This window comes from Rhinatrema bivittatum, chromosome 10, assembly GCF_901001135.1.
Source record: "Rhinatrema bivittatum chromosome 10, aRhiBiv1.1, whole genome shotgun sequence".
NCBI classification, from domain to species: domain Eukaryota; kingdom Metazoa; phylum Chordata; class Amphibia; order Gymnophiona; family Rhinatrematidae; genus Rhinatrema; species Rhinatrema bivittatum.
This window is the reverse complement of record NC_042624.1, coordinates 25,895,186-25,918,868: the sequence shown is the minus strand read 5'-3', so window position 1 is coordinate 25,918,868 and position 23,683 is coordinate 25,895,186. Positions and strand designations below refer to the sequence as shown.

The following is a 23,683-nucleotide window of genomic DNA, read 5'->3' as shown; positions in this document are numbered from 1 at the left end:
TAGAGGGGTAAGTTCTGATAACCCCTTTCCACTTCACCATAATGCCAGGAGAAAACAGGAAAATGAGAAAAAATTATATCTGGTAACTTTTGATTTCCACTCACCCTGAGATTGTCATGGATTAGGGAGTTGGGTAATCAAATTTTCACTCATACACATTCACATGTTTACTCTCATACTCTTTTTCACATGTAGTACCCTCCTACCTTGCACTGTAGACCTTTCCAATATGGCTACCTTAATTCATCATTGCATCATACTCCCAAACAGAGCCCTTAACTTTAAGATCCAATAGAGAGAGAGAGAGAGAGAGAGTTTATGAAACAGTTGGGGCCTACTGGGAAAAGTCAGTTGGAGAGACTCAAGGAGGAAGAGAGAAAAAACAGACTGCTCTGACTGAGAAAAAGTTTGCTGATCTATGCAGGGATCTGGACAGCGAATACCTTGCTTAGTTTGAGCAGTTACACAGAGAACAAACAGACAGCATAGTACTGAGACTCATGAGTTGTGCTGGAAGGGTTGTTGCAAGACTCAAAACAAACAAGCATTGTAAGGCACCTGTAGAAGAGTTACAGTATACCTGAGAGCAGTACTGAAAACCGTATTTGCTGTCTCTCTCCAGTCATGGATAAACGATTTCCAGATCCGCTGGTGTGAAATGTGAGTATTTCTGTGACCCAGGGATTGGGAGTGGACATTGAGCACAGTGCTCTGGGTTAATCTTTGTTTTTGAGCTGCTGCTATGATATTATTACTTTACTCATTACATCAAAGGAAGTTAACTATCTGCTGTATCTATAAACCGTGGGATTACAAGCCAAACTAAGTCTGAGTTATCCAACCTTTAATTTTTCATTCCTCAGCCTCATCACCGTGCCCTAGGGGTGAAGGGAGTCCTCCTTTTGCTAATCCTGTTTGCAGCAGCACTGTGCTGCAATATGATCTGCCACTCCCAGAAGGTTAAGCACCCTTTACGTGGCTGCTAATTCCTGGAATCAAAGAGCATTACATACTGCACTGAATGCCTATGGAAAGGGTGGGGAGAAGCAATGGTGTCTGCTTATGCATAAGCAGCAGTTAGTGGAGTGGTATACCCAGCCTCGGGGAAGTATAGTGAACTCACTGATAATTCAAAGGGATACCAGGCCTGGCTGCCAGCACATACAGTTTAACTACTTTAATGATTCATAATTTTTTTTCTAGAGCAGAATGTTATAAAAAACTGTTCATAGTCATTATGGAAATGTGCATTGGTATGTGTTATAGATTATGCTAAAGCTGTTTACACTGGTTATAGATTTTAGTGCTGGTATATGTATTTAACATTGTCTCTTGCAATAATAAAGCAGCTGTGTTTCTCTGATTTACAAATGGACCGATGCAGTAAAGTGCGCTCCGGCTGAGCGCACTGTTAACCCCCGTTTGGCCGAGCGTTTTCGACGCGCTATTTTTACCCTTACACAGTAAGGGGTAATAGCGCGTGGAAAACACGTGGCCAACCTACCCGAAACTAATAGCGCCCGAAACATGCAAATGCATGTTGATGGGCCTATTAGTCATTCCCGCGCGATATAGAAAGTAAAATATGCAGTGAAACCGCACATTTTACTTTCAGAAATTAACTCCTGCCAAAGGCAGGCATGAATTTCGGCCAGCACCAGGAAAATATGCAGAAAAGCAGAAAAAAACTGCTTTTCTATACACCCTCTGACTTAATATCATAGCGATATTCAGTTGGAGGCCCCAAAAATAAAAAAAAAATTAAAAATGAAAAAAAAAAATTAAAAATCTGCCCATGGCCCACGGGTTTGAAGATGGATGCTCAATTTTGCCGGTGTCCGTTTTCCGAACCAGTGGGTGTCAGCGGGTTTGAGAACTGACGCAGGTAAATTTGAGCGTCGGCTGTCAAATCCGCTGACAGCCATCACTTCTGTCAAAAAGGAGGCAATAGGGATGTGATAGTGTCCCTAGCGCCTCCTTTTACTGCAGGACCTAATTTGCATACGGGTCGAGACTGAATCGCGCGCCCAGGACACTGGGTAGCTGTAACTGATACGACACTGTTCCCACTCTTTGAAGCACTGGAAAAAGACCAATGTACTTGGGAGCCAGGCGATGAGAAGGAAGTCTCAACCTTATTTGTCGGGTGCTTAACCACACCTTCTGACCAGGACAGAAGAGTGGAGCGGGACGTCTGTGGGCATCAGAAGTACGCTTGGAGCGTTCAGTGGCCTGGGTAAGGCATCTTTGGCTTGATTCCACACCTGTCGAATGGTGTGGGCCATGAACTGTGCCGCTGGGGAAAACGGTCGATGGTGACCCAAATTATGGTATTGTTCTGAGATGGAGGCAGGTCTGTGATGAAGTCCATTGAGATGCTGGACCATGGCGCGGTAGGTGCTGGAAGCGGCTGGGATAGGTGACTTCTGTTGGGCGCAGACGGGACATGAATCCACATAGTTATGAGAGTCTTGCACCATGTTGGGCCACCAGTAATATCTCTGCAGCATCTCTAGGGTCCTGGTATGACCCGGGTGTCCTGCCAACTTGGAATCATGGGCCCATTTCAGAACTTGTTCACATAATCTACGTGGAACGACAGTTTTCCCCACTGGAACTGTGGAGGTCAAGGCAAGGGATATGCAGGCAGGATCTATGATGTGTCTGGGAACAGGGACATCCTCTGGTTCAAAGGATCTTGATAGTACGTCAGCACAGATGTTCTTGGGACCTGGGTGATAGCATAGGACAAAATTGAATCGTTCAAAGAAGAGTGCCCATTGGGCTTGTCTAGGATTCAAGAGTTGGGATTCTTTCAAGTGCTCAAGATTCTTATGGTCTGTGAAAATGGTAAATTTATTTTGCGCCCCTTCCAACCAGGGGCACCACTCTTGGAGCGCCAGCTTCATGGCGAGAAGTTCTCGGTCACCCACGGTGTAGTGTTGCTCTGTGGGAAAGAACTTGTGGGAGTAGAATGAACAAGGTATTAATTTGCCCTTTTGAGAAAACTGACTTAAGATGGCTCCCCGCTCCAATAACGTCTGAAAGGCGGCTTGTGCTTTGGGTGTCCACACACGAGTGTTAGCCCCTTTCTTGGTCATGGCGGTGAGCGGAGAAGCTAGGGCAGAATAGTTGGCAATGAAGCTCCGGTAAACATTGTAAGGCCCATAGGCCTACTGGCTGGGGTCAATCTCGGATCCCTTGGACTTTCTTTGGATCCATTGAGAAACCTCGATCGGATATGATGTACCCTAGGAAGGGTAAGCAATTTCACTCAAAGAGGCATTTTTCTAACTTGGCATATAGATGATTTTCTCTTAGACGTTGGAGGACAATCCGAACATGATCTTGATGGGATTCGAGGTCCTTGGAAAAGATCAAGATGTCTTCAAGATTTACGACTATGAATGAGTATAAGAAGTCTCGAAGGATTTCATTCATAAGGCGTTGAAAGACCGCTGGGTCATTGTATAGCCCAAAGGGCATCACTGTATATTCATAGTGATCATCCCTCAAATTGAATGTGGTTTTCCAGATATCTTCGGGTTGGATGCGTACCAGATTGTACGCACCCCTCAGATCCAACTTGGTGAAGATCCGTGCCCCTTGAAGGCGGTCAAACAGCTCACTGATAAAGGGCAGAGGGTAATTGTCTTTGCAGGAATTGGTGTTGAGCCCTCTGTTATCTATACAAGGGCATAGACCACCGTCCTTCTTCTTAACGAAGAAAAAGCCCGCTCCAGTGGGAGAATCTGAGGGACGAATGAACCCTTTTTCTAGGTTCTCTTTGATATACTCAGCCATAGCTAGGGTTTCTGGGCGAGACAATGGGTAAGTTCTACCCTTGGGAGACATCGTGCCCAACACAAGCTCTATGGAGCAATTGAATTTGCATAACAGAGGCAAGGTATCCACCTTCTACTTCAAGAAGATGTCTTCGAACTCAACATACTAAGTAGGCAAACCAGATAGAGTGGTAGACTTCATGACAGAGACTGCTAGGGATACTTGACGTAGGCATGTCTTCTGGCATTTGGAACCCTACTGCATCAACTGCAGGGAATGCCAATTGAACTGGGGTTTGTGGATCTGGAGCCAAGGCAGCCCCAGGATGACTGGATGTGTGGAAGGTTTTAACACATAGTACACCTCCTCCTCATGGAGAGTGCCCACGGTAAGACGGACAGCCACTGTTCGATGGGTGATGAGCCCTGGAAGATGTTCTCCTTGAATGGAGGTGATACGGAGGCTCACATCTAATGGCTGAAGAGGAATGTTCAGAAGCTTGATGATGTCATCCATGATGAAGCTGCCACTTGCTCCTGTATCGACCAGAGCAGTGGTGGTGAAGGAGTGGGCCTGGATGCCCAGAGAGACTGGAAGCAGTTGGGGGCCGGTGACAGTAGCGCCTAAGCTCGGGACCCTCGCCGGGTTCAGGCGTTGCAGTTTTCCAGACGGGCCAGACAGAACTGCCGAAGATGTCCGGAAGTGCCACAGTAAAGGCAAAGACCCTCCTTCCTCCGACGGAAATGTTCAGTCAGAGTCAATTGCCCATGGTTCATCTCCATAGGTTCCACCACAGGAGACGGTGGTGGTGCTGGAATCTTGGCTGGAGGACTCTGGACACCTGTGGGACGTGGTGTAGGAGAGCGGGAAGCATTTACTTCTAGGCGCCTTTGCTGGAGACGATGGTCGATCTTACTGGTAAGGGAAATCAGGTCCTCTAGAGACGTGGGAGTCTCACGGATGGAGAGTTCATCTTTGAGAGCGCTGGAGAGTCCAACTAGGAAGATGGCTTGCAGACAATCTTCTTGCCACCTGAGCTCAGTAATCAGTGTCCTAAACTCCACCATATACTCAGAGAGGGTCCGAGACCCTTGATGGAGAAGTAGATTGTGACTGGCTACAGCTTGGTGGTCTGGGTCTCCGAAGGTCTGCTTGAAGAGAGCAATAAACTCAGTAGCTTGGAAAGCATAGGATCAGAGCATTCCCATATGGGATAGGCCCATGCCAGAGCCTTCCCTTCCAGACGGGAAAGGATGAAGGTCATTTTTGTTGATTCCTTCATGAACAAGGATGGTTGCAGTGCAGGTTAAAGTTTTAATAACGAGATATTTTAAATGAGAAGGGATTGTAGTTGATGTGATTAATTATGTTATATAATTTTTGTTGTTAGAATAGGTTGGTGAAGATTGGTATATTCACCAAGACGTGAAATCGGAAGTTCCTTATGTATGAAAGAAGGAGCAAATACAGCAGGTTGATCCCCTGATGAAACTTTTTGGTGAAACAGGAGCTTCTTATTGGGAGTATCTTGAATCGATATAAGGGAGTGCTCCAGAAAAAAGTGTAAAAAAAAATAGAAGTAAAGCAAAAAGAAAATGGTTTTTTAATAGGGAATAATATTTTGAAATATATAAATAATATTTTGAAATACATGTATGATAAGAAATATTTAGGGAATTGAATGGGCATATAGTGAAGAAATAAAAAATAGTCATTGATTTTATTAGGTGTGTAATACATGTTGTGATATGTATTGACATTGTAGTATGAATGTATGGTGTGAATGATATTGATATATGTAACATGGTGCAATATATGTATAAATTGTGTTAATGTTTTTAAGAAAATTATGTTACAAATAAAATTTGATGATAATATATAGGTATTTTGTTTATGATTACTTGTGAGATATTAATACCTGTAAAATTTACCTTTTTGTGTATGTTTATACTTGATAGAAGAAGAAACCATAATGCATAAATTAGAAGAGTTAAAGGGTAGACGGTAGACATTATTTGCATAACAAAGAATTAAAAAAAAATATTTTACAATTGCGGCAATATGTTGAGTCATTGATATGTAAAGTCTCTGAGGTCTTTAGAATGGGTAACAAAATGATCATCTTTCTTGTTAGGGAGAGATCCTTCAGTTTCATTACTTTACTCATATTTAATCAAAAAGACAGATTGTAGTTTAAAAGTTTTATTGAATATATGGCAAATTGATTCAGGCATAAACATGACCTTAGAACAATTCCGAGGATGTTCCACTAAAGTTGAGGAATCAGAAACAGTTGCTTTAAGAGAATTACAATTCACATTTTTAAACATGGTCACAGTTTTCAGAATGGATATGTATAAAAAATAAATCCAAGACTGGAACGTATATGCACAGCTTTTGTTCTTGCACTAAAATATTCGCTTTTGTTTACAATGATGCAATATTTAAACAAGGTCACATGTAATTTAGCACCGTTTTTATGTATGGGGCTGTTTGAAAACCTAAGCGTTTTAGACTCAAGTCATAATGCCTTCCAATTATTCTTACACAAGGCTTTTTAATAGTCAAGAAAGTGAATTTAAAATTCTGAAGAACAGAAGATATCCCAAACCTGATAAATTGTAAGCTTCAAATGTGTGACCTTTGGCTTATGGAATTTCAAACAGCAAGAATGCCCTTGAGTACCTGCACAAATAAGAGAAGCAAAGCATGCAGATGATTTTGGCACGCATAATTTGTAGCTGCTCGTTTTCGAAGGGAGGGGAACCATACAGATGGCTTCCTATTGAGAATTAGCTGCAATGCACGTAGGAAAAAAGTGCTTGTGTACAGCACAAACATGGTGGGCTATACAAAATGTCCCTATAAGTCTGGTTCCCGAAAATAACTAAACATAGACAGAAAAGAAATCAGTATTATAAAGCAGAGAAATACAACCAGCAGTGCCGATGAAGAAGATCTGGGCATTTTCTTTGCCACCCGGGTCCTTGTGGGTTTCAGAATCCGATCCCATTTGGTCAGGATGGTGGTCCGGGCTCCATCCCACTTTCCGGGCCCGGTTAAGCGGAATTGATAAGGCGTGCAGGGGCCCACACAGACTTCCAGCGCCAGTTTTGGGTCGGTGAGAAAGAGAAGGGGGATATTGGGTTTGACGCCAATCTCTGAAGCGATCTCGTCCATGTATTCAATGTAGTCCACCAGCAATGTACAGGCCCGATTCATACCAAACCTTAGTAAGGGAACAAAACACACAGGTGTCCTTTCTCCTTACATTGTATGTTTTACAAAATTAAGTGCAATACAAGGTATTATATTAATAATATAAATATTATAAAAATCGAATTTATCAGAAATAGAAATGTTACATTAGGAGTGCAAACGTTACACCATCAATCAACCACAATTTCACATTTGGCATGGCAGTAGTATTATGTTTAAAGAAAACGTGACAAAAATTAGTTGCTGGAATTTGGTGTCATCCTTAATATTTTTTTCATTATTCTGATTATGGCAGGGTAACAAAGCCATCACAGTTCACAACAGCACTTCTTTGTTAAATTGTGACGTTCACTTATTCTGAGGTAGATTTTCAGAGGGCAAATTTATCTGGTTATCTCTAATCAGATTTTTAGCTGCACTTACCAGGGTAAAAGTGTGACTGAATATCTTATTGAATTTAACTGGTCAAAATTTGATGGGCTAGATTTAGCTAACAGATTCGTATTGACAAATTAGCACTGACCAGCTAAGTTCTGCAACCCCTCCAAACCTCAAACCAAACCTCCCCCCCCCCTATTCTTGACCCTCTCTCCCTCCCGAAGGCTTAACCAATTTAAGAAACTTCAAAGGGTCCCCCACCGTTTCCTGATTCTGATAAATGTGAACTGTCCCATTCCCCCAGCTTCTTGATCCAACTCTTCTCCTCCTAGGCATCTGATCAGATATAAAACATTCCCCCCTCCCCCCGCCCTGCTGTTACTCCCATCCCCCCTAAAACCTCCCAAATTCAACTTAATGGAGCCAGCAGAGGGCCCTCTTCCCCCCTCTGAGGTGGCTTTGAGTAGGGGGAGGCAGGGCTCAGGAGGAGGGGGGGATATTTTAGAGATAGGGAGGGACGGGGATTGCCCCGCTCTATTTTATTTCTTATCAAGTGGCCTGCAGGGAGGAGGAGGGTATTTTGAGGAGGGGGTAAACTTGGTAGGGTGGGGGATATTTTAGAGATAGGGAGGGACGGGGATTGGTCCTCCCTGTTTTACTTATTATTGTGAGGCCTGAAGGAAGAAGGGAGGAAGACCAGCGAGGGTGTGGGGGGGAGAGTGACACTGTGCATGGTTTGTTATCAGGTGCGAGGGAGGAGGACTGGGAGTGGAGGGGGCCACATTTACTTTTGTGTATAAGTCGGGTACTCAGTGGCCATGAAGTGGTGTAGAGGTCGTTGCTTTATTTGTTTTTGTTATGGGAGCTTGGGGAGGGATATAAAACAACTCTACATGTTTTTTTCCCAGTCAGACAATATAAGCAGATCATCAAGAGCATCCTACCCGGCATCAAACACTATGTCATTAAAAAATATTATAATCATCGGTCTTAACTGAAAGTTTTACATAAATGTGCTTTTCCTTTTTGTTGCAAAAAACTTGTTTTTATCATCTGTAAATATAATCGCATTTATTTATTTTATTGATTATACTGCCGTCCTGTTATTTTCAATCACAGCATCTTACAGCGATTGGTTAAGAAAACACAACTTTCAATTAGCACATATTAAAGACATAAAAATATAAATCAGATCAATAAAAAAACCCCAAAATACATGACAAAGGATAACAACAATCTCTAATTCTCTTTCTCCTTTAATTATGTAATTGATTCACTCTGAAACGCTTGAATGAAAAGCCATGTTTTTAGATCTATTTGAAAATTTTAAAATATTTTTGCACCCTTAATTCTATTGACAAGGTGTTCCACAGTCCTGGACCTCCTATTGACAGTGTTCTCTCTCTCTTACCTCATTTAATTTATTCGCAGATCTCAAGTTGCGCTGTGGGATATAAAAGTGCAATGTAGCACTCAACCAACCCGTATCTTTTTGATTCATGATTTTGTGACTTGTGCATAGTACTTTGTAATGGATATGAAATTTTATGGGTAACCGGGGTAAGGATTTTAGAACTGGAGTAATGTGATCATATTTATTACTTCCCGTAAGCACCCCTGCCGTGGCATTCTGTAACATCTGCAAGGACCGCATGGTAGAAGTAGGAAGTCCTAATAAGAGAGAAGTAGGGTAGTCAAGCTGTGAGAATAATATTAATGTTTGTAATATAGTACAAAAATCCTCCTGGAACAGTAGAGGTTTTAAATGTTTTCAACAACCATACCACTGGTTTTGTGGTAACTGAAACTGTAACCTGGGCAATGGAAAACCTGAGGCAGGTGATGTGCTTTGAGAACCACTCTTCCTCAGGAAGAAATTCAGAGCTCCATTTTTATTCAACCCGGCATTACCTCGCTCCGTGCCTTCTATTTAAGGGTAGTAACTGCCGCTCTGTGCAGTTCACCACATACATAAATCAAAGTAACAGTAAGAAAGGATACTCTTTTCTTTATTTCCATCCTCCAGCCCAGGGGTGGCCAACTGCAGTCGTCAAGAGCTACAGCCAGGCCAGGTTCTCAGGATATCCACAATGAATATGTATGAGATAGATTGGTACACAATGGAGGCAGTGCATGTAAATCTATCTTAATGCAAATTCACGTTGCTTCTTTCCACCCTCCCCTCACCCCCTCCTACCAATTTACCCGCAACCAACACTCTGACCTACAGCTGCAGATCGTATCCACTCGAACTCCTTTATCTCGAACCCTACAATGACTAGCTACCCAAATTTCCCTATCCCACTTATCCACCACTCTACCCATAGAGTTCCCCGTCCTACCCTCCACAACCCTCCTGCCCATTGTAAGTCCCTCCTCCCCATCCTCATTTCCCCACTCACTCAATTCTTGGGACTCACAACCCTCTCCTTAATCCTCTTCAACGCCCAGTCACTCTAAAAAAAACCATAATCCTTAACGACCTCCTGATTGACTGTAAGCCAGAAATCTGCGCCGTCACAGAGACCTGGCTTAAAGAATCTGACATAGTCCTCCTCAACCAACTCCCCATTCAAACTTACAAATTTTCACCATCCCAAGACCCAAGAAACGAGGCAGAGGCCTCCTCCTAGCAGTTAAAAAGCACATAAAACTCAAACCTGTCAACATTGAACCCCCTCACAGATTGGAAATCGGGCTATACAAATCCCATGAGCTACAAGTTTGCCTTGTCTACGCTCCTCCCGGCCTTCTAGAATCCAACCCATCCCCTCTCATCGAATTCTTTACAGACAACATCAACATTGATGCCCCCGCCATCATTTTAGGAAACTTTAATCTCCATGTAGACGCCTCCCCCTGCTCATTGTCTTGCGAAGCATTTCTCAACTCCCTAGACGCCATTGGATACAATCAAATCATCTCGTCTCCTACACATAAAGTGGGGCATACCCTAGACCTCCTATTCATTAATTCCCATTTCCGCTTCATCAGCACACCCTCATGTACTCCTGTTCCCTGGTCGGACCACTCCCTTATCAACACCACTCTCTCCTTAAAGACACCACCCCTGGACCTTCCTGCCTCCAATACTTCCATTGTATTCAGAAAATCCTGCCCCAGTGAGGATCTCATTTCAGCCCTCTCTGGATCCCTGTCAAAACTTGACTGTACAAATCCGGACTCTGCAATTGAATCCTGGAACAACTTCACCCTCAATATTGCAAATGATCTATGCCCAATAATCAGACGTGATCTGAACCCTGCTTCCAAAAACCTAAACCTTTGGTAGATTGCTGACCTAAAACAAATGAAAAATGATCTCATACAAAAGGAAAGAGCCTGGTGTAAGGACCCCTCCCCATTAAAAGTTTCCTCTTTCAAATCTGCCCTTCATCGCTATAGAGTTTCCATCTTTAATACTAAACGCAAATTCTACTCCAAGAAAATTCATGACTACATTTACAACCCAAAAGCCCTTTTTTCCTATGTCACTAATCTAACCAAGTCTGCCCCTCCCACCATTCCTGACAATGAAGCCAGTAGCAAATGTGAAGAATTGGCTCTTTTCTTTCACAATAAAAAAGAAAACATCCTCCTCGGACTCCCCCCTGATCTCGACCCGCCTGTCCTGGGCACACGCTCTACAACTGCCATACTCAACTCCATTGACCTACCTCCCCCACCAAAATTACCTCCATCCTCAAAAAGATGAAACCTGCAACCCACCCCTCAGACACTATCCCCACCAAAGCCCTCCTCCTCATGATACCTAACGCTTTAGCCAAACCATTAGCAGATATCATTAACTGCTCCCTTTCCTCAGGCATAGTCCCTGACTCTCTTAAGCATGCAGTAGTCAAACCCCTGCTCAAAAAACCCTCTTTAGACCCTAAGGACCCAGCCAACTTCTGTCCCATTTCCAACCTCCCTTTCATCTCCAAAATCATGGAAAAGGTAGTCAATATCCAACTAATGGACTACCTTGAGGAGAACAAGTTATTCCACCCCTCTCAATTCGGCTTTCGTAAGCATCTTAGCATCGAAACCCTCCTTCTGTCCCTCTCTGACTGCCTCATCAGAGGCATGGATCAAGGCCACTGCTACATCCTTGTCCTTTTAGACATCTCTGCCGCCTTTAACATGATCAGCCACATTCAACTCCTCTCCCGCCTAGGTGACATCGGCATCTCTGGCTCTTCCCTCCAATGGTTCACTTCCTATCTTTCTAACAGACAATTCTCTGTCAAAATAGGCAACGCTGAATCCTCCCACCACCCACTCTCCCAAGGAGTCCCCCAAGGCTCTTCTCTCTCATCTACCCTATTCAACATATACCTCACCCCTCTCTGCCAGCTCCTAACTGATCTCGGCCTCAAATTCTACCTATATGCTGATGATGTGCAAATCATCATACCCATTCAGAACTCCTTAACTAATGCCATTGAATTCTGGAAGAACTGTCTTACCTCCATTAACACCCTCCTCTCTAACCTCCATCTCGCCTTAAACACCTCCAAAGCGGAACTATTCCTCATCTCTCAGCACACAACCCCCAAAACAGCCCTTGCCAATGATCCAGCCTATAACGCCTTTCCTATGCAACCTTATGCACGAAACCTCAGGGTTCAGATCGACCAGCAACTGAACCTAAAAACACACATCAAATCTATCCTCAAGGAAGGCTTCTTCAAACTGAATGTAATGAAAAGTTAAAACCATTACTTCATACCAGTGATTTCCGCACTTTCATTCAAACTACCCTTGCAACAAAAATGGACTACTGCAACGCCCTTTTCCTAGGCCTCCCCTACTCTTCCCTGAAACCTCTCCTAATGCTGCAAAATGCTGTAGCGAGAACCATTTCCAACGCCCGTAAATATGACCATATCACTCCTATCCTCAAAGACTTGCACTGGCTACCGATCCCTTCTCGCATCGTTTATAAAACTCTCACCTTGATTCATAAAGCCATATACACGCACAATTCTAACTGGCTAGACGAGCCTTTCCGTCCTACATGCTCCAACCGACCCACCAGAGCCTCCAACAATGGGACCCTTCATGTGCCTTCCCTAAAGAAGGCACACTTCACATCTACGAGAGACCGAGCCTTCTCCATCGCTGGGCCCTCACACTGGAACTCCTTACCCACCAACCTCTGGCTTGAAACATGCACCTCTAAATTCAGAGCTAACTTAAAGACCTGGCTCTTCAAACAGGCTTACCCTCAATAACCCCTGCCTCCAGATCTCCCCTGTCTTCATGCACTCCAAGCCAGTTTTTAACTGAATCTGGGTACATAGTTTGGTTATATATATATATATATATATATTCATATGTTTTGCTTTACAATGTTTTACCTTGTAAGGACTCTTATTGTTATGCGATCATAAAGGTGCTCCTAAGCAATCCCCTTTCTGATCTATTTTCCTTGCTAGCTCTTGGTTCCTAGTAATCCCTCCCTATGTAATCCCTCCCGTCCCCCCATTCATTGTAATTTCCACTCTTCAGTTTTGCTGTAAACCGATATGATGTCCCCACTAATATCGGTATAGAAAAGTTTACAAATAAATAAATAAACTGTTGCCAATGTTAAGGAAGTTGGGCCTAGTCTAAGGCTGAAGAAAGATTTGTACATAGCACTGTGATTTGACTTTGTTCTAAACTCTTTGGAAAGGATCGAGAGAGAAACTGCAGATTTTTTTCTGGAAGTGTGATTTCTACAATTTTTGGATGGATTGAACAGTTTATTTAAATAAATTATCTTTTGTTGGAGCAGACCCTCCGTAGTGGACAGTGAGTCTGCGGAGGCGTTCTGTGTGCGTGCCCTCAGCTCAGTTTGGCCCTACAGCTTATTGCCCCCAGCCCATGACCCAGCTGAGACTGCTTTCCTCAATTTGGGTGAATTACCCCAGGTCCCCCGAAGCTGAGAAGGTGAGTCCAGATGGACATGGGGTTACAAAAATAACAAAGAAAATATATGGAATTAAAAAAGCACCCATGCAAGTAAATTTTAAGAACAGAATAATGCAAAAAAACTAACTTTAAAAACTAGATGAAAAAGAAAAGTGTGCCTGCTGCTCTTGCTCATGCATTATTTGTAATCCGCCATTGCAATCCTCGTAAGGCAGTCCAAATATTTGTTGAGCAATTTGTTCCTTTTCTTCAGTTCATAACACTCATTGTTGAAGCCGGACAGCTCTAAAGAGAGACCACTGACCTTGTAATCCAGCCAAGGCAAGTGCCAGTTTTCTGCCTCCAGACCATCAGAGACCTCCCTCCCCCACCACCTCTGCTCGAGGGACATTTTCTTGCTAAAGCAGGGGCCGGCCCAAGTTCTGATTGCAGCAGCAGCACCGTGTCGTCAAGGTGCACGGGCTAGGGCAGCACACGCTCTGCGGCCAAGCCCAGTGGTGCCCTCGCTCCTTTCTGGTAGGGCCTGGGAGCAGAGCACATGCGGACTCTGGCCCAGCCTCACACATCTCGACAAGAAAAGGTCCGGCGGGGGCAGGGAAAGGAAGGCGGTGGTTTATGGAGGAGAAGGAGAGATGGGGAGAGAGGCAGATACAGTAATCAGTTTTTCTGTTTTTACACATTCACTAATGTACAAATAAAATACATTTAAATAATTAGGGAACTGAACTTAGCTACCAATGGTTTGAGGGCCTTACAATAAAGAATGGGGAAAGCTGCTTTCTTCTTGAGCAGGAGGTATGTGACAGCTACTAACTTACCGGGGAGCTTGTCTTTCAGTTCATTGATAGTCTGAGAAGGTTTCAGATTCAGATGCTGAGATCACCTGTTGGAAAATAGGCTGTGCCAATGTAGAACCTTCACAACCACTTAAGCTTCCTCCTTCTCCCATTTAAAAACGTATTGTTTGAAATTATTTACCTTTTTATTAATATTTTGTTCTTCTTTTTAATATCTTCCATCATTTCATTTAACGAAGGTAACTTCTTCAGTCCTAATAAAACACCACAAGGTACTAATTCATAATCTTTGCTGAAAGGCATTTTTCTCAGCTTGTTTTTATGATGTGATTATTCAGGAGATAAATATAACTACAGATATATACACATTTATATAGAATGTTATGTAGGATTTTGATAGCCAAGGTCTTTAAATCTTCATCTCTAATGTGACCATATTGTGATGTGCAACATAGGCATAGTTTGACTCTTTAATTTGGAGGGGCAAGGGGGAGGGAGGTCAGATTGGTGGGCAGGGGTGTGTATGAACTTGTTCCTCTCTCCCCCAGTCACACATCCCCTCCCTAAGGCTGACCTCAGCACTCTCCACCTTTCCCTCTAATCCCAGTGCTCTCTCCCTCCCCCAGACCTAATGCTCTCCCTCTCTCCCATTCTAGTCTTCTCCTTCTTGACCTTGCTATTATTTCCCTTCCCAGAACCTCCTTTTCTCCTGCCTAAGGTCAGACATCATCAGCCTCTAACCCTACTTCCCACCTGGTAATAATCGTCTGCTTGCCCACATAGGTCAGTTCCAGCTCCTGCTTCTTCTGACCCTATCAGGCTAGTGGAAGTGCGGCCTCCATTGTTCAGACAGTGGGAGCATGGCTTCCTGCCCCTTCTGGCCCATGCAGGTTGCACCTTCTGTGTGGGTGGGGGGGTGGGCATTGACCCCCACACCACAAATTCTGTCCATGAGAGTTTCCCTTTGAAAATGTGAACTAGTAAGGACCAAAGGATTCAAAAAGTAACTGCAGACTTTCTGCACATGCAAAGACTATGTGGGAAAGTTGCCATGGGGAGTTCAAAATGGACTCCCTGTGCATTATTTCCCTTCCCTAACCCCAATTCTAACCCTGTCTCTTTCTAGTGTGGCTAAACGTTTGCACATTGGGGGGAGGGGAGGCAATTTTCAAATGGGAGATCTAGCCACCATTATTAAGATGGCTAGATGCTGTTAAAAATGGCCTTCCCCATGCGCAATCAATGCCACATGGTTGTATATACTGAGGATGTTTTCAAGATTTACCAAAATAGTAATGCACTTCCCCACTGGGTTCTTGGGTCGCTCCATTCTGATGTTCACTTACCCTTAATAACTCTTGTTGCCCAGCGGGCCTGGATCTCTGCAGTTGGCATGAGGCCAGCTATGGGCAGAACCAGACCAATAACAGCCAGAGTTGGTTTTTCCAGGGCAGTTGGGAAGATACTTTTATAGAGAGAAACTTTGTTGTTAACAACTTTAATGACGGAGTCCTCAAGAAATGGAAACGATATACTATAGCCCGTAGCAAGGATCACAACATCAATGTCTTCCTCTATGGTTCCATCATCAAATATGGCAGAGGTTTTAGTGAATTCCCTCACACTTGTTTTCACTGAAACAGCCCCACAAATTATTCGGCTGGGAAGTGCTTCATTTGCAATTGGCTCTTTCCATTGGGCCCTGCATTGAAAGAAAAGACAGAGAAATTTCCAGTGCTGGGCTGTTGACTGTGTGAAAATTAATAATTATGTTGTTGAAGCCGTATCAGGAGGAGGGGGATGCAAGAGATATAGAGGACCTGTGAACAGCAATAAAAAGGAGCATTGAAATATCATCAAATCATCACGAAGGCAATATCGAAAACCATTTACATGGGTCATCTAGTGGCCCAACTGATTCTCTCACCGATTTTTCTGTTTTAACTTTGAATGTACTTGAAAAAATGTATGCTGCTCTAGCAAACTGCTTCTCAAATTCTCTTTTGGCCTGTCTTACTATTGTTATTTAACTTGCCATTTGGGTCTAACTTCAATTTTTTTGAATGATGTAGTTTTGGCTTTCACTGCCTCTGTTCCCTTACATTTAAACCATCCTGGAAGTCATTTGATCTTCCTTTGACTTTTTTTTAATGCATGAAATACATTTTATATGAGCTTCCAAGATGGTATTTTTAAACAATGTCCAAGGCTTATGCAAACCTTTAACCTTTGCAATTGCTGCTTTTAATTTTCTTTTCTATCATAGTCTCCCTATTTAAAGTTATATGCTAATGCAGTAGTTTTACTTAATATTCTTTCCAGTGACTGATTATGTTAATTTTGATTGCATTATGATTGTTATTGCTTAGCACAGTAACCCTTTGCAGCTGGCTTTACTTTTCGCTGAGGACTAGATCTAAAGGAGCTGTCCCTCTCATCAGTTTTAGTACCAGCTGCTCCATGAAGCAATCATTTATGGCTTCTAATCATGTATATACTGAGGACATATTTGACATTTAGTAAAATGTTAATACACTTTTCCACTGGGTTATTGGGTCCCTCTATTCTGCAAACAGAATGTTGGGAATTATTAGGAAGGGAATGGTGAATAAAATGGAAAATGTAATAATGCCTCTTTAACGCTCCATGGTTAGACCGCACCTTGAATACTCTGTACAATTCTGGTCGCCGCATCTCAAAAAAGATATAATTGCGATGGAGAAGGTACAGAGAAGGGCAACCAAAATGATAAGGGGAATGGAACAGCTCCCCTATGAGGAAAGACTAAAGAGGTTAGGACTTTTCAGCTTGGAGAAGAGACGGCTGAGGGGGGATATGATAGAGGTCTTTAAAATCATGAGAGGTCTAGAACGGGTAGATGTGAATCGGTTATTTAATCTTTCGGATAATAGAAAGACTAGGGGGCACTCCATGAAGTTAGCATGGGGTACATTTAAAACTAATCGTAGAAAGTTCTTTTTCACTTAACGCTCAATTAGACTCTGGAATTTGTTGCCAGAAGATGTGGTTAGTGCAGTTAGTGTAGCTGTGTTTAAAAAAGGATTGGATAAGTTCTTGGAGGAGAAGTCCATTACCTGCTATTAATTAAGTTGACTTAGAAAATAGCCACTGCTATTACTAGCAACAGTAACATGGAATAGACTTAGTTTTTGGGTACTTGCCAGGTTTTTATGGCCTGGATTGGCCACTGTTGGAAACAGGAAGCTGGGCTTGATGGACCCTTGGTCTGACCCAGTATGGCATGTTCTTATGTTCACTTAGCCTTAACTCTTGTTGCCCAGTGGGCCTGGATCTCTGCAGATGGTATGAGATTAAGACTCAGGAATAATCTTAGGAAATATTTCTTTACAGAGAGGGTGGTGGATGTTTGAAAAGCCTCCTAGTGTAAGAGAGGTGGAGACAAAAACAGTATCGTAAGTCAAGAAAATACAGGGGATTTCTAAGGAAGTGATGAGAATTATAATGCTAAATGAATTGGATGGATGTGCAGAATGGATAGGCTATACAGTGTTTTTCTGCCATCATGTTTCTATGTAACCTCTCTAGCATGTCTAGATGAGACATTGACCAAATCAATATTGGGGAAATTGAAATCTCCCATTATTGTGTTATCAAATTTGTCTTTCTAATTTCAGCTAGCATTTCCTAGTCTGTTTTTCATCTTGGCCAGGTGAATGGTAGTATACACTCTTTGCTGTACTCTTATACCCATCACATATGGAATTTCTATCCACAGTGCATTTTGTTTCCTGCAGCTTTTTTTTTTTTTTTTTATTATGCTTGGACTCTATGCCATCCTTTACATATAATGCCACCCCTCCACCAATTTAATCTGCTCTGTCATGTCAATATAATCTATATCCTGGTATCAGTGTTCCACTGATTATCTTCCTTCGACCACTTCTCTAAAATGCCTATGAAGTTCTGTGGAAAGTATTGAGAAGTTTGTCTAATTGTGTCAAGTACGTAGAAGATTGATACAACCGAATGAACTGACCCAGACTGGATCCTGTGCTGTGTTTGCATTATCTCTATGCTGTATAGTTTTACCCTCCAAAAATGTGAGCCAGGTGGCTGGTTTTGGTTCTCCTTAAATGCCTCTGAAGAAACCACTGTTTATACCAGAAACTGAAATTGACTCATGATCTGCAGGAAGTCTTCAACCTGATATGACCTTGTCTCAATGGCCATTGTCAAAGTAGAAGCACTCAATGAAGCAAACCAAAGTGATGCATGGAATGGAAAAAATGCCCTCTCTGTAGCAGAAGGAACCGAATGGACAGTTATGATGAAAAGTATTCAAATATCTAGCAGGTTTTAGTAAAGTCCCAGAAGGTGGCATTTTCCAGAGAATGAAAAGTTCAAGGACAAGGGGTTATCATATGAAACTGAAGGGGAGGGAAGCTCACCTTTACTTTTTTAATGTTTGAGATCACTGTTACGTGTTACAGAGCGTAGTTTTCAGGGACGATCAGACTGGCAAGATTTTTAAATACTGGCATTTGTCCAGGTAAATGCTAAATTGAGTTGGACAAAACATACTGTCAACTTCTAAGTGCTAAGTCAAGTTCTATTCTGAATGAGGAGTGGAAAAACGTTTCAGATTCTAGAAGATCAGTGGATTTTCTTTAAGTTGTCGTGGTATGTTTATTATCCAGTACAGTACTTCTCAACTGGTATTAAGAGATATTGAATTCCATGAATTAAAGTTTTAGCAGAAATATGATGATGGTGAGATTTATTTAAATAAATAAATGCTGGTGGGATTTAGCTTTCATAGGGTTATCTATAACCCTATTCTGTTCTAATATTTATATCTTAACATAAATGTGGAAAAACGTTTAACCCCCCTCCTTTCCCGTCCTGCACAAGTCAAATATTAATTAGGCTCACGTGAACCTGTGAACCCTTGGTGGACAGCCTCATTCTATGGTAGCCACATGGCCTCTTTTCCTTTCTTGCCTTCTTTGCCTGTTCCTTCATTCCCGATTTTTCTTTTTGCTATCCTATCTCCTCCTATCATTGTCCCCAAGGAGAGTATTTTTATCGTCATCCCCTCTATCTTGATTTTGTCTGTAACAAGCACTGCAATATTTTATAAATAAGGCTGAAATTAGAGCTCCTTGGAGACTGTCTATGAAATGCGTCCAAAAATTCAGCTTCCTTAGAAGGCAGCAGAACACGTTGTGGTCTCTGCCAGAGTAAACAGCTTTCTTTTCTCTCACAACACCAATAGAATGACAAGTACATTTCCTTCCCAAATTATGGGCACTAAACAACCTCACGTCTTTATTTATTTGTACACATTTGACATTCCACCTTTACCAAGCTGGTCACAAGGCGGATTATAATCCTATTTATATCAGAACTACCATATATTGGCCTTTAGGTTTACACAAAGCATAGGAAATAAATTATTTAGAAGGGGTAAGTAAGAGATAATAGAGGTTTGATGGGACTGTAATAGTAACCAAAGGAGTGACAGAAGGTATGGTAATAGTAAGGGACTACTAGGTGCCTTAGGGAGCAGAGTAATGGAAGATACCCTCAGGGGGATGCATTGGTGAAAGGCAGGCTCACTAGTGCAGGGAAGCAGAGTTAATGAAGATACGATTTCATGATCAAGTTCCAGTAATCCAAGTGACAAAAGAGGACACTATTGCTGTCTAGTCACTGTTGTTACAGTTTTTGAAGGGTGTTTAAGGAAAGAACTGGCTGAATAGCCAAGCCGTTTCTCTTTTCCTAAAGGTAAGGTAAGATGTCTCACAATGAAGAGATACTGGTGTCTTAGTCCATACGTTTTTAGCAAAGCAGCCTAATGTCTGGAGTCTGGTGCAAGTTAATCCTGCAGACGCCAAAGGGGGAGAGGAGAGGAGGCTGTTTGGGTGGAGTGAAATTCTCTTGAGGGGGTGCACGATTACAGAAGTTGGGCAAAATAATCAGGGGCCATGCTCTTTGCACATCTGAAGATAAAGCAGAGTTTTGAATTGTACCTGGTGTTTGTCAGGGAGCCAATGCAATTGCCTGAAGATTGGTTTTATATGTGGTCAGTTGCTTTGCCTCCATACAGAAATCTTACAGCTGTACTTTGCAAGAGTTAGAGGTGTCTGATGTAAGATGCCGTGGAACAGGGAGCTCCAACGGTGTATGTGGCTGGTTATTACTGTGCGTAGCTTGAATTTCGTGAAGTAATTGCAAAGTTGGAGAATCTGGTATAGATGCATAAAGGGAGGCCCCTACCACCTTTGCTATGTTTGTTGTATGACAGGGTTGGTGTTGTCTGTCTTGTGCCTTCATGCTATGGCGGAATCTTTCACTTTCCTGTTTCCTGTTTTCACATCATCGTTCTTTTTATTATCTCTTTCTATGTGAAAGCCTCTTCCTTGCTGTCTTTAGTCTGTACTAACGGTACTTTCTTGCCAAAGAAATACTCATTAAAAAGGAAGACATATACAATTACCCTTCTTCAGTCTCCAAGCCATAGTTTGCATGGTTAAACCACTGATTAAAACTCCTGGCTTTCATCCACTGCGCAATGGCTGAAGGAAGGCAATTTCGGAACCAATTCTTTAATCGGGTTGAGAACACAATGTCCCATGGGTAGCCATAGCCAAAAATCCGATTCAGTACCCAGACACCTCTCCTAGTGCTGAGAAACACCTAGAAAATGACACAGAATTCAGTTGCTACGTTTGAGTACTAGTCCTATATTTGTTTCGTAGATCTCACCCCTTTTGTTTTAGCGCATAATCAGGGCCAGTGGAAGCACTAGTCAGACTAGGCGGCCACCTAGAATATGCCACAGCATCTCCTTTTTTCCCCCCTCACAGGTGAGAAGGAGGAGATACTTTGGCCGAAAGAAACAGGCTGCCACATGGGCCCTCACAGCCGAAAGGAGGAGGCTCCAGAGAAGCGTCGGCTGCATGGGCTGAGAGGGGCAGGAGGCAGAGCAGGGTCAACGTTTGCAGCAGAAGAAAACAGAAGGAGCAGATAGGGCCACAGCATGGGCCTCTGGGGCCTGAATAGATTGTCCTGAGAGATGTGAGCTTGAAGGAGGAGGCTACTGCTGTCCTTGTGCTTCCAGAAGGAGTGTGAGTGAGCATCTGCAAAAATGTATGAAAGATAGCATGTCTGAGTGATCATGTGAGTGAAAATGAGAGAGCATGCATGGGTGTATAAAAAAGAGAGCAAAACGTTTGTGCACACTCCCCCCCGCCTCTGGTAATCCATAAGAATCTCAATGCACTGGAAATGGAAATTTCTCAGATATGAAAAGCAGAATTTTTTGTTATCCTGATTAGTTTTTAATTATTGGGTTTATATAATGTGCGTGCTAGTTTGAAATATTCTGTTAGTGTTACGAAAATTGTAAACATTTGTTAATGAACTTTTTTATTTGATGTTATTCTGTTCATTTTTATAGTATTGTTTTACTATTATAATTAATGTTTTATATTTCTTGATTTCATTGTTTGATGTTTTATAAGGAATAGTGATGTTTCTGTTTTTCCATTGTGGCACATGCAGTTTTCAGTTCAGTTTATGATCGAACGTTTATATTTATATTTTATAATCACTTCTGTCTGTTCTGCGTACGTGACAGAGGTGAGGTATTCTTCAAGCATTTAGTTTCTGTGCAGGAATCTATAGCAGCTTGACTTGTTTTGTTTTCCTAATATGAGGTGTATTGGTGTTTTAGGGCCTGGTGTAATATTTGCATCGTTTCCTTTTCTTAGTTAGAATTGTTACTGTTTGAGTACTGGCAGTTAGTGTAGTTCTGATATGGGAGGTTTACTATATTGTAATTGTAATTCTGTTTACTTGTGGCTTTCTGAAGGCCAAGTCCATGCTCAACATATTACAATAGGCCTAATACTATATAAGGTGAATTTTCAAACGTTGTGCATGTAAAAAATATCACTTACGCATGCAAATAGCTTAGACATGAATATATGCTATTTTAGAAACCTCAACGTATACATGTAAATCAGGGTCCATGAATACATTTACACATGTAAATAAAAAAGGATGGGCCAGGAGTGTTCTGGGGAGGGGCCAACATTTACATGAGTAAGTTGCTATTTTATAAGCAATTAGCATATGTAAACATGGCACCTTACTTGCATATATTTGCTCCTGGTCAAGAACTGGAGTAAGTGAAGGTAAACATCTTAAAAGTGAAAAAAATTATTGGTGGGGGGTCTGGGTGAAATGGGGGGGGGGGACTTCAGGCTGAAGAGCCAGGAGGGTCTTCACAGATGGACTGGGTGAACTGGCAGACTATTGTTTGCGCCCAGGTTATTAAATACAACTTTAAACTTTAAAGTGAATTTTAAAAGCCTAGTGCGCGCTTCAAATTAGGGATTGTGCAAAGAAGTTGGGCTTACATGCAACCGACCAGATTTTAAAAAGCACCCAGATACGAGTATAAATACCACGGTGCGCAATTCTCAAAACTTTTCAAAAAGGGGCGGGGCCTGGCCAAAAGATGCTCTCTGGTCCCAGAAAGCAATATGGCAGACAGTCTGCTAGAGCCAGGAATCAGATCAAACAGATCAGTCTTCTTAGTTGCAGGGATATTTTTATTGAGGAGGCAAGGGTTGCACAGTATGAAACATAGAAATCCCACATGGCCTGACTCTGGCTGAGTTTCGCCCAAAAATTAAGGCTTCATCAGGGGCTTATAATTGTATAAACTGTAATGTACAGAATATAATCATCTCAGTCTGAGTATGAGTCACTTTAAATAACGCTGAAAAAAAACTTTGAGACTGCAGTAACTGTTGCGAGACTTTGTAATGGTGTAAGTATAGTTTTAGCAATATATGCTGTTTTCATGAGAACACAGCATCTGAGGTTCCCCGTTGGCCTGCACTACATTTGGATACATTGGCTGTACTTGAGTAATACATCAGTTAGGGAATTTGCTGATGCTACCGATCATGGGTGGAAGTGCCTGGGTGGGACAATCTGGAGCTTCACCTATTCCAGCCATCGTTCCTGCAGGTCGAAACCTTGGTGCGGATGGCCGGCAGGACATAGGCAGGTCCCAAGGGCAAGCCAAGAGGGAATGTTTAGGTCCAAGCAAAGGTTGAGTTAGGCGGCAAGCAAGTCCAGGGTACGAAGCAAGGTTAGGGCCGGCAGCAGAAGGCAGAATACAAGAGGCAAGCCAGGGTTTGTCATCCAAAGCCAGGCTCAGGTCCAAGAAGTGGTCAGCAGAGTTTGGGGCCAAGCTGAGGTCAACCAGAAGTCAATCTGAAGAAGCAGGGAGGGCCAAGAAAGGAACCATACTAGAAGACAAGAGACAGAGGCAAGAGCAAGCACCAGACAACCAAGGAGTTGGAATACAGAGCAGAGGCAGGAAGCAGGAAGCAAGAAGCATAGGGCAGAAACAATAACAAGCACCACACACCGAGAAGCAGGCTACTCAGGAGACTTGTTGCCGAGACACTGGCTGGTTGCAGACTTCCTTGAATACTCCTGGAGGTTGTGATGTCATCAGCCCACAACACAGGAAGTCCTGACTAGGGGCCTATAAAGACAGACCAAGTCTACAGGAAGTT

At 42.6% G+C, this 23,683-nt stretch overlaps 2 protein-coding genes across 3 annotated transcripts in view; one reads left to right on the top strand and one right to left on the bottom strand.

Annotated features, from left to right (window-relative positions):
• The first annotated feature begins 598 nt into the window (after nt 1-598).
• LOC115100245 (dimethylaniline monooxygenase [N-oxide-forming] 2-like) overlaps nt 599-23,683 on the top strand; it is a 158,122-nt gene continuing 135,037 nt past the window's right edge. Inside the window, exon 1 of the mRNA XM_029618613.1 lies at nt 599-660. Coding sequence (XP_029474473.1) covers nt 659-660 — 2 coding nt within the window. The 5' untranslated portion in view covers nt 599-658. The remainder of the gene's footprint in view (nt 661-23,683) is intronic.
• The window catches only part of LOC115100247 (dimethylaniline monooxygenase [N-oxide-forming] 2-like), a 69,469-nt gene continuing 51,780 nt past the window's right edge, over nt 5,995-23,683 (bottom strand). For both annotated transcript variants that reach the window (XM_029618617.1, XM_029618616.1), the window contains 4 exons: nt 20,581-20,780; nt 15,446-15,801; nt 14,281-14,353; nt 5,995-7,015 (listed from right to left, as the gene is read on the bottom strand). In XM_029618617.1, the coding sequence (XP_029474477.1) occupies nt 6,649-7,015; nt 14,281-14,353; nt 15,446-15,801; nt 20,581-20,780 (996 nt within the window). In that variant the 3' untranslated portion in view covers nt 5,995-6,648. The remainder of the gene's footprint in view (nt 7,016-14,280; nt 14,354-15,445; nt 15,802-20,580; nt 20,781-23,683) is intronic.